The 11,272-nt window shown below is 36.3% G+C and overlaps 1 protein-coding gene across 1 annotated transcript in view; it reads right to left on the bottom strand.

The window, feature by feature from the left end:
- Positions 1 to 7: 7 nt before the first annotated feature.
- LOC124398607 overlaps positions 8 to 11,272 on the bottom strand; it is a 17,592-nt gene continuing 6,327 nt past the window's right edge. Inside the window, exons 5-10 of the mRNA XM_046868794.1 lie at positions 9,886 to 10,079; positions 2,642 to 2,684; positions 2,423 to 2,533; positions 1,886 to 2,017; positions 1,204 to 1,323; positions 8 to 615 (exon numbers count right to left, since the gene is read on the bottom strand). Of these exons, the coding sequence (XP_046724750.1) occupies positions 416 to 615; positions 1,204 to 1,323; positions 1,886 to 2,017; positions 2,423 to 2,533; positions 2,642 to 2,684; positions 9,886 to 10,079 (800 nt within the window). The 3' untranslated portion in view covers positions 8 to 415. The remainder of the gene's footprint in view (positions 616 to 1,203; positions 1,324 to 1,885; positions 2,018 to 2,422; positions 2,534 to 2,641; positions 2,685 to 9,885; positions 10,080 to 11,272) is intronic.

Raw genomic sequence — 11,272 nt, 5'->3', positions numbered from 1 at the left:
ATAATCATTCAGTTAAATGAATTTATTTTATCTTAATGAAAATACAAGACACGTCCAAATATGTTTTATTTTTCTTGCACCATTGATTGGATAAACAAACATTCTAGAGACATGAAACCTAAATACACATCAGATTGGATGAAGGGAAGATAAAACTTGACAACCCTGTTCACTGGATGTTAATTGTTAATTGGTAAATTTTCTTGTAAACCAATTAATATAGAGTTTTTCAGTTCACCCTCTTTATATGAACACAAATGCTGTCCAGCTTTATATGATTTATCCCGATTATCATAATTTCTCAGAATGTAAAATGGCATAACAACCATTTTATTAAGATGAATTTAATAGAAATCATTGTGAAAGGCGGAACTTATTTAATCAACACCTCAAAAATATTTTTTTTTTCTAAAGCTCAGTAGAAGATGATGGAGCAGAGCAGAGGGATGATTATGGGGAGGAAGCTCAGTGTTAAGCTCTTAGCATCGTTACACAGGTTCCCCTGACAGCATTTTACAGTCGCATTAGCATTTATCTGTATGCTTAATAATGCAGCGACATCACAGACGCTCTTGGTTGTGCATCCTGCCAGAGTCGAGACATTGTTCCATAATGCTGTTTGTGTGAAGAGAGAGAGAGAGAGAGAGAGAGAGAGAGAGAGAGAGAGAGAGAGAGAGAGAGAGAGAGAGAGAGAGAGAGAGAGAGAGAGAGAGAGAGAGAGAGAGAGAGAGAGAGAGAGAGAGGAGAGAGAGAGAGAGAGACAGAGAGAGACAGAGAGAAAGACAGAGAGAGAGAGAGAGAGACAGAGAGAGAGAGACAGAGAGAGAGAGAGAGAGAGAGAGAGAGAGAGAGAGAGGAGAGACAGAGAGAGAGAGAGAGAGAGAGAGAGAGAGACAGAGAGACAGAGAGAGAGAGAGAGAGAGAGAGAGAGAGAGAGACAGAGAGAATGAGAGAGAGAGAGAGAGACAGAGAGAGAGAGAGAGAGAGAGAGAGAGAGAGAAAGAGAGAGAGAGAGAGAGAGAGAGAGAGAGAGAGAGAGAGAGAAAATTGAAAATAGTAAATATATATATTATATATTTGTATTATATGTATAATTGATATATATATATATATATATATATATATATATATATATAGTATATTTATATTCATAACTTAATCAGCCTTTATAATTACTGGGTGAGAATGATAAAATAGAGTTACTTGTGCTTGTGTTCACAGAGGCGCAATAATTCTGATCCCCCACACACTGCATAGTTGCTGAGCAGTTATTATTGTTGCAGGTGTAGCAGGACATGCCGTTGGGTAACTGCTGTGGAGAAACTAATCAGAGGAATAAAATAAATCACACACAATAAAACTACTGAACACATTTAGAGACTACAGTATAAATTGCTATAAAGTGATGATATTAAAAAATATTAATCAGGACAAGATTTAACAACTTATAACAACTCAATGTTACAAAAAAGACATTTTACAATAAACAGGTGTTTTAATAATGTCCACTAGGAAACACACCTTCCGTTTCTCAGGAATTCAATGAAACCTGTTTACTGTATTATCTGGAACTGTATTACTAATGATGATTTATTTACTTGGTTGCAAATCAGCCTCACTTTATAAAGTCATCTCTCAGCAGGCATTTTATATTATAAGTCGCAAAATCGGATTATTGTGTTCATCTTCATCGTGATCTACAGATTGTTCTGTGTAAACTTAGCATTAGTGGCAGCATTTTTCAGAGATACTTAGACCCTTTAGATTGCTGCCTTTTTTAATATATGAAATTGTAATAAAAAATTGTGATGGCATAAACAAACAAACAAACAAACAAACAAACAAACAAACAAACAACAAACAAGCAAAAACTACTTTGTTTTACCTGGTAGTGTTTGGTTGTTGCAGAAATCAGTGCTGCAGCATTGGGTATTTAAAAGTAAGTTTGATGATCCCAAATTCAGGCTTCCATTTAAACAAAAGCCTAGTGTTGTGCAGTTCTGTACAGTAACAACACCTGTCGCATTCAAAGTAAGAACATTTCACACCCCGTATTATTTGGAAATGCAACATAAATACAGTTTTGTACCTACATCAGTGGAATGTACTGTAAATAAAGTAGCTGTAAACTGAAAAATGGTCACGTGTGTGTTAATGTGCTTAAGCTTTTTAATGCATGTTAAAGCTAATCAAATTAAACTGAATTTTAATAACCAAAAGGTGCTGAAACAACACTTCAAAAAGTGTCACTCATACAGTTTTCTGTAGAATTTATAGAATACAGAATTTCTTTTCTCAGCTTAATGAATGCTGTGTGACTTAACATTATTGATGCATCCATACATTTATGTATTACATTAAATATTATATTGTTGCAAATATCAGACCACGATTCACATTCACAAAATGCACATTCACTTACTTGAGAAGGGGGAAAAAGTGGTACTGGAACACACATTTGAACAGTTTAACGGCGTACTTGGACATGGTGAATTGATTGTCGAAATGCACTGCTGACATGTTAGCATCAGCACTAAAATGAGAAAAAAATCAACTACATTTACTACAAATCCCATCATCAAGTGTGTAATTTATTGTATATTCCATTTAAAACTACACTCAAGAATGTGAGATTTCTTACCTTCAGGGACGAGTATACAGGAGAACAGCAGTACAATGGAGAACTTCATTGTTCATGGGTTTGGAAAGTAAATAAAATGAAGCAGCTGATGAAGTTTCTGTTTTATAGTCATAAATGAAAAGGGGAGGGATTTAGTTCACACTGCGTGATTTCTACAGGAAACTCTGACAGTTTATATGAACTTTCCAAGTTTCAGTAAAAAGAAGAAAGTCAGAAAATGAAAGAACAATTAATAATGAATCTGAAGACCCGGCATCAATTACATGTACATTTTGAGTGCTTTTTAAAAAGTGCTGTTGTGTCACACAGTTTTTTCTAAGTTAGATTTAAAAGTAATTCAGATTATAGAAAATTCAATTCTTAAAATTCTTAAAGAGAGAATATTTATAATTTACAGAAAAATAAATGTGTAATAAAAAGCACAGAGCATCAGAGACCTAAAAATACTGTGGTTGAAAAACAACCCCAAATGCTTTGGAAGACCACAGAATCAAGAACATTTGATAGGCATAATCATTGTCAAAGTTTAAAATTAAGTGACATCTTCATGAATGTTAATAAACGTTTATCCTCAAGATGCAAAAAACATGAACTACTGGAGAAGAGTCTCTGCATTTCAGTTCTTCAATACTTATTCTTTTTCCCCACAACAACTACCTAACAACACATCGTTTTCAGTCTCAAAACGGCCGATAACATTTTTTCATTTTTTGTTTTTATATTTGCAGCAACAAAGAATAATAACACATCATCACTGACTTTTACTTATACCACAAAATAATAATTTATTAGAAACATGAGACACTATCCTCCGTAGATATTTAAACCCGATAAGACATTCAAGTTACAAAAAAAAGAAGATTCTAAGTTACAGTTTATGCTGCAAAACAAGTTATAACAGCTCTACATAGTTCTACCACCAGACACTTATTCTTTATCTAGATTTAGAAATATGCAGTTTGTCAGGTTGCTTTCAAACCATTAATTGTTTGATATCTTTAGCGCATGTACACACCTTTGCAACATTTATCGCATTTGCTGCACAATGAAATCCACCTAGTCGTCTGAATCATACATACATACTGAATCAGGCGTATATTATATCTTTTTTACAGTTCAGTTTTCCCTATTTTCATACAGACTGAGGATACTGTATGGTGATGTGTTTATGCTGTCTTTCCTGTTTTTCTATTTTCTTATTGTGTTTTTCTTGGTTTCTCCCTCTCCAAGGTGTCCTGATGACCAATGTTATATTAATTAAAAATCCATCACAGAAGTATTGGAGACATTGTAGAAAACATTAGTAGATGCCACTGCTGCATTGAGATAGGACACAGAGCTTCATTTCAGATAAATACATCTATGAGCAGAGGTGAAAAGAGTAATAGGACATTCTTCTCAAGTTAAAGTTACTTCAATGAAATTTGACTTAAATACAAGTAAAGTTATTGGGTTAAAGATTTACTGAAGTAAAAGTAAAAAGTAACTTTAATTTGCTTAGTAAAAGTAGAGTGGGGACTCTAGTTTAAGTTTGAAAATGACACGGATATAAATCTCAAACTAGTTGATTTTATTCGAAAGGAACACCTTTACAATTTAAAATGCAATTTTTATTTTGCAAGTTTTGGCTTGTATCATGTATTTATGGCTGGCGAGATTATTACCTGCACACAGTGTTTCCCTGTTTTGAAGCACATAGAGATCTACAGTATCACCTTAACGTTCACACACTTCCATTTGCTGTATGACCCCATATACCTACTTACATTTAAACAGGGGGTCATTTGAATGGGATTATTAGAGTTATAAACTAGGTAGAAAAAAAACAAGAACCATTTATAAATTTGTTTACTGATTTTTACAGATTAGAAAATAAAAACTTTGTTTATTTCAGTAGCAACGAAAGCAAGAAAAAAACAGTCCATGATTGTGTCTAATGTGAGTTATGCACTTTTGCAGCAAAAAAAAAATCTTCTAAAGATACAGAATATAACCCTGAAATTGTTTTATACATCATTCATTTTATTGTTTACTACAAGGTTTTATGTGAGCTGCTGAGACCCTCTGATAAATTCTTATAATGTAAATGTGAATAAGTGTTTTAGTTTTTTCGTTTTTACTCGGATGGGAAAAGTGACTGCCAAAAGAAAACCAAAAAGAAATTCACAGCAGTGTCCTGTCTGTTCTGCATGAAGTTCTCTAAGATATTTTTTATGTTGTTGTGTAACATGGAGAGCTTTAAATACCAAACATTGTAAACAGACAATAACGACATGGTCATATACATTTGATTGATTTATTAATAGTAATAATTAGCTAAAACAAATTGCTAATTAGCTAAAAGTTTGGCTCTGGTTAAAGGTGTTTTGTTAAACTTTTGCCTCTTTTTCTGTTTTTTCTTCTTAATTGTTAAACGACTCGTGGAATTTTTGATTATACAGATTGCAAGAGTCACACAAGAAAGACTTGATTTTTTTGTTCTTGTAACCACCCAACTGCTCAAATCCATCCCACTACACCCTAGATAATGCTGCTCACCTTAGATAGTATTTCAAAGAGCATGAAATGAGGGCGTCCTGAGTTACATGGCATATATCAAGTATATCATATTTTGTCATAAAAAATAATCAACTCCTGTATCCTGTATGTTTCTTCACACAGATAATTCCAGAAGCATTTCAACTTCTTCTGAAACTAACAATTTCTTCCCTTAACACTGGTCATGTACCAAAATCATTCAAACTGGCAGTTATCAAATTTTTAATAAAAAAACCTGACCTCGACCCTATCAGCCGTCCATCTATAGGCCAATATAAAACACAGAACTACACAAAACAACTGGGGCACAACCTAAAGTGCATGTGTACAAAAATGTGACAGTAAAGTACACACAGTAAAGTATACACTGAAAGTAGACACAGTGACACTGTGAGCAGTACAGTAGAGAAGTTTTGTGTTATTGCAGGTGAATTTGTTTGCATAATAATAAATACTTTATCTTGATATTAACTAAATGAGGATGAGTTTCTCTTTTGAGTCTGGTTCCTCTTAAAATTTCTTCTTCATTCATCTAGAGAGTTTTTCCTGGCCACAGTCGCCCCAGGCTGCTCATCAACACACATAATTCACTTTAATTCTTACGTTCTGTAAAGCTGCTTTGAGACAATGTCTATTGTAAAAAGCGCTATAGAAGTAAACTTGAACAAATAAAGACTTTCTACCAGATATAGTTTTATTTGTATTTTATTTGCATCTTATCAGTTTGTAGATGTAAATGAGTTCTCTAGTATTACTAATGTAAATATTTTTCGAGCCTTATAAAAGATAAACATAATCCTATCATTCTATCCAGTACTTCTGAATTAAGTCGAAAATAAAAACACCACAGTAAAATACATGAAATCAGTAGGAATCAGCAATGATTTCATTAAAGTTTTTAATGACAAAACTGAAAATATAAATAAATAAATAAATAAATGTAGACTATTTATTTAAAGGCATGCAATGTAATAAATGTAACCTGTAGATAATAATATAATCATAACAGTTTAATTTATTTCATTAATTTTCTGCATCACAAAATAAACTTATGTTGTAGATGCTTTATGTTTCTTTAAACATTTAGTGCAAGAATATGACAATAGAGACAATAGACACAGTGACACTGCAGCACTGAGCAGTAAAGTACAGAATATTTGTGTGCAGGTGAATAATAATAAATACTGTACATGTAAAACTGAATTGTTTTAGCAGCTAACTGTTTTAGCAGCGCAGCACACAAACAAAATGCAATGTTTAGCATATGGGCTGATTTGAAACACTGGTTTTAGACTGAAGAAAGTAAATGCTATTAACATGTTACAAAACTTTCTAAAGACCTTCAGGCCAAGAAGTTTGCCATCATGGTAACTGTCCAATCAAATAATCTCAAACCCATAATCATGCAGTTAAATTAATATATTTGATATTTGATATTTGATGAACACACGAGATATATGTGAATATATTTTATTTCTTTTAAACCATTGCTTGGATAAACAGACATTCTAGAGGAGTGGAGTCTGATCTTATGTACATGAGCTTTTATGTAAGAGTCACACCTGATGACTCACTGAAGGTGAAGCTCCATTTATTTAGAAAAGGTGTGGCTGTTCGGAATAAAAACCTGAATCCAGGTGAGACTAAACATCCTTGCTTCTAGGGATGTTAATCATATGAAATAATTATCTTGTAAATTTAGATTAAATCTTTTTGTTCACACTCTTTATGTGAACTCAAATGCAATCGAACTCTACATGATTTTATCCTGATCATCATTACAATCTCCATAAATTACAATGGCATAAATGACGTTTAAATCAACAAATCTATTCTTCATTTTGGCATCTTCCATTCAGATCATCGTTTATGAGAATGAGTTGATATATCACAAAGCTTTGAATCATATCTAATGATCTAAAGATCATATGAGCTCCATTCGGATAAAGTGTTTAAAATTAAAAACATTTGTTGTTAATTTTAGATTTAAGGAAAATAAGGGATCATTGTTGATGACACGATCCACAGAATCTAAACAGTTGGTTTCATGACAAAAGCTGAAGAAATAAAAACATATTAGCATTTTACAAAACTTTCTGAGAACATTTTGTCATCAATATAAATATCCAATCAAATGAACTCAAGCACATAATCATTTAGGTAAATGTATTTATTTTATCTTAATGAAAATACAAGACACGTCCAAATATGTTTTATTTTTTTTGCACCATTGATTAGATAAACAAACATTCTAGAGACATGAAACCTAAATCCACACCAGATTGGATGATGGGAAGACTGGACACCCCTGTTCACTGGATGTTAATTGTTAATTGGATAATTTTCTTGTAAACCAATTATTGTAGTTAGTTTATATGAACACAAATGCTGTCCAGCTTTATATGATTTTATCCCGATTAACATAATTTCTCAGAATGTAAAATGGCACAACAACCATTTTATTAAGTTGAATTTAATAGAAATCATTGTAAAAGGAGGAACTTATTTACAGTTTTTCTCAATTGCTAAAACACTAAACTCTATTGTCTGAACCAAATGCTCAGTTGCCTGAACCCACTGATTGAATCAATCACTCTTTTGGCAAAACCATAAGCACTTTTCACCTGTTTAGACACAACTTGCCAACACATTTTCATTGTGATGCACCCGTGCTGCATAATGGTGAGCACAGGTGACAAAAGTCAAACACAATTAAAGCACAAGTGTCACCACTTAAACACTACAACTCAAAATGGATCACACTTGTGGCTAATGATGTGAGGGAACAAATAAAGTAAGCCAGTTCAGAGAGCACTGGTTTGTGAGACCCTACAATGGATAGAAATCTGAGAGGAAGAGTTCGTGTGAAAGAAGGTGGAGGTGGTCAGCGAAGACAAAGAACAGTAATATCTGATGAAATCAGAGCTACTGTGATTGACCATGTTCTTGTCCATTGTATGAGCATGAGGGAGGCTGGAAAAAGGGTACAACCAAACATCAGTAGACTCACTGTGTCCACCATAATCCGAAGATTTAGAGAAGAGAACAGGTAATTCCCTTTTTTTGACATTATAGTACAGTATGTAAATGTTGACAGCAATTACTGTATGACATACTATATAAGTAAATATATGTTTCAGTACATCACTGTACCAATGTACTGTAGTATTGTAATGGAGGGTTGGTCTAACTGTTTGTAGGCCTAGTATTCCATGTATATTTTTTTGTAACTCCATGTTCTCTTTTTGTAGAATTGAATGACTGCCACATAGGGGTGGAAGGACATGTATGTACATGTACATGTACATGTACATTTATGTTCTCCCCCCACCAAGAGATATGGTCCGTGAGAACAATGCCATTAAACTGAGTAAAATTCAGTAGAAGATCATTGAGGACCATGTAAATTATGAGGGTATCATCAGTGTCAGCCTCTCTACTGTTGATCGTGTCCTCAAGCGCAACAGACTGCGCATGAAACAGCTATACAGAGTGCCCTTTGATCGCAACTCAGTCAAAGAGCTCGAGTCAAAGAGCAAAGATTCCAGTATGTACAGGTTGGCATATATCCAGACACATTCAATGTTGATTACTCTAAGTAGTGATTTACTGTAGTGGCCTAAATCACTTTTTCCGTATCACTTACAAAACTATATCTATTTCTACAGAGGGTTCTTCAACTGGATGCAATGGAAAGACCCCATGAATACGTGTACATGGATGAAGCTGGGTTTAATCTCCCCAAAAGGAGAAGGAGAGGCCGTAATGTCACATTATGTGCTGCCATCAGCAATCATGGGGTTGTCCACCATCATGCCAACCTGGGGCCCTACAACACTCACCAGCTCCTCATTTTCCTCAATCACATGCGAGGTGCTCTGTTAGGGCAGCAGGATGAGTTTGGGACAATGTGAGTTTTCACAGAGCCCTCCAGGTTAGAGAGTGGTTCAATATGAACCAAGGTTTTATCAATCTTTGCCTTCCACCATACTCCCCTTTCCTAAACCCCATTGAGGAATTCTTCTCCTCATGGCGATGAAAGGTATATGAACGCCAACCTTACACCAGAGTAAATCTCCTGCAAGCCATGGGACTTGCCTGTGGTGACATAGGTGTGGAGGCATGCCAAGCCTGGATACGGCATGCCAGGGTTTTTTTCCCCCGTTGCCTGGCCAGACAAAATGTGGCCTGTGATGTGGATGAAGTCCTGTGGCCTGACCCAGTACAGAGACATGATGCTGTGGCTGAGTAATGCACTTATTTGTATATTTTTGTACTTTATTTTTACATGGGCTTACTGTACACAAGTGGCAACCGCATAAGATTTCTGTTTGTTTTGTCTTTTTGTACAAGTGCTAAATGCACAGGTTTTTTTGTTTTGCAACATGCATTTAGCCTACAGTGAACAATAAACATTTATTTCTCCAGCTTCATGTCCTGAGCATTGTGTTTTCTATTTTTCTACACAGTGTTTAGTGACTGTTCCGTAGTGATTTTAATTTTGATTGACTCGGGGCACGATTTGACAACATAGTTCAGTTTTGAGCACAGATTGAACTGTTTTGAGGTGAAAGTTTGGTTTTGCAAGAAGAGCCTGAGGTTTTGTGAATGTAGCTTGAGAATTGGGTTTTGTGTTTACAGTTTAGAGAAAAGGAGAGCAGCTTTCAAGAAATGTGTCTTAGCAATCGAGAAAAACTGTAACCTCAGTAGAAGATGATGGAGCAGAGCAGAGGGATGATCATGGGGAGGAAGCTCAATGTTAGCATCTTAGCATCGTTACACAGGTTCCCCTGACAGCAATTTAAAGTCGAATTAGCAAATAGCTGATTGAATAATGCAGCGGCATCACAGAAGCTCTTGGTTGTGCATCCTGCCTGAGTCGAGACATTGTTCCCTGAAGCTGTTTGTGTAGAGAGAGAGAGAGAGAGAGAGAGAGAGAGAGAGAGAGAGAGAGACAGAGAGAGAGATAGAGAGACAGAGAGAGACAGACAGAGAGAGACGAGTGAGTGTGTGAGTGTGTGTGTGTGAGTGAGTGAGTGTGTGAGTGAGTGTGTAAGGAGTGAGTGAGTTTGTGAGTGATTGAGTGAGTGAGTGTGTGAGTGAGTGAGTGTGAGGAGTGAGTGTGTGAGGAGTGAGTGAGTGGGTGAGTGAGTGGGTGAGTGAGTGAGTGGGTAAGGAGTGAGTGAGTGAGTGTGTGAGGAGTGAGTGAGGAGTGAGGTGTGAGTGAGTGAGTGAGGAGTGTGTGAGTGAGTGTGTGAGTGTGAGTGAGTGTGTGAGTGAGTGAGTGTGAGGAGGAGTGAGTGTGGAGTGAGTGAGTGTGTGAGTGTGTGAGTGAGTAAATGAGTGTGTGAGTGAGTGTGTGAGTGAGTAAGTGTGTGAGTGTGTGAGTGAGTAAATGAGTGTGTGAGTGAGTGAGTGAGGAGTGTGGAGTGAGTGAGTGTGTGAGAGAGTGAGTGTGTGAGTGTGTGAGTGAGTGTGTGAGTGAGTGTGTGAGGAGTGAGTGAGTGAGTGTGTGAGTGTGTGAGTGAGGAGTGAGGAGTGTGTGTGAGTGAGTGAGTGAGTGAGTGAGTGAGTAAGTGTGTGAGTGAGTGTGTGAGTGTGTGAGTAAGTGTGTGAGTGTGTGAGTGAGTGAGTGAGTGAGTGAGTGTGGAGTGAGTGAGTATGTGTGTGAGTGAGGAGGTGTGAGTGAGTGAGTGTGTGTGTGAGTGAGTGAGTGAGTGTGAGGAGTGAGTGAGTGTGAGTGAGGAGTGTGGAGTGAGTGAGTGAGTGAGTGAGTGAGTGAGGAGGAGTGAGTGTGAGTGAGTGTGTGTGAGTGAGTGAGTGGAGTGTGTGAGTGTGTGAGTGAGTGAGTGAGTGTGTGAGTAAGTGTGTGAGTGTGTGAGTGAGGAGTGTGAGTGAGTGAGTGTGTGAGGTGTGAGTGAGTGTGTGAGTGTGTGAGTGGTGTGAGTGAGTGTGTGTGAGTGTGGAGTGAGTGTGTGTGAGTGTGTGAGAGAGTGAGTGTGTGAGTGAGTGTGAGGAGTGAGTGAGTTTTGAGTGAGTGTGTGAGTGAGTGTGTGAGTGAGTGTGAGTGAGTGAGTGAGTGTGGAGTGAGGT

This window comes from Silurus meridionalis, chromosome 16, assembly GCF_014805685.1.
Source record: "Silurus meridionalis isolate SWU-2019-XX chromosome 16, ASM1480568v1, whole genome shotgun sequence".
NCBI lineage: Eukaryota > Metazoa > Chordata > Actinopteri > Siluriformes > Siluridae > Silurus > Silurus meridionalis.
The sequence above is the reverse complement of the archived record's forward strand: the minus strand, read 5'-3'. Positions and strand labels throughout refer to the sequence as shown.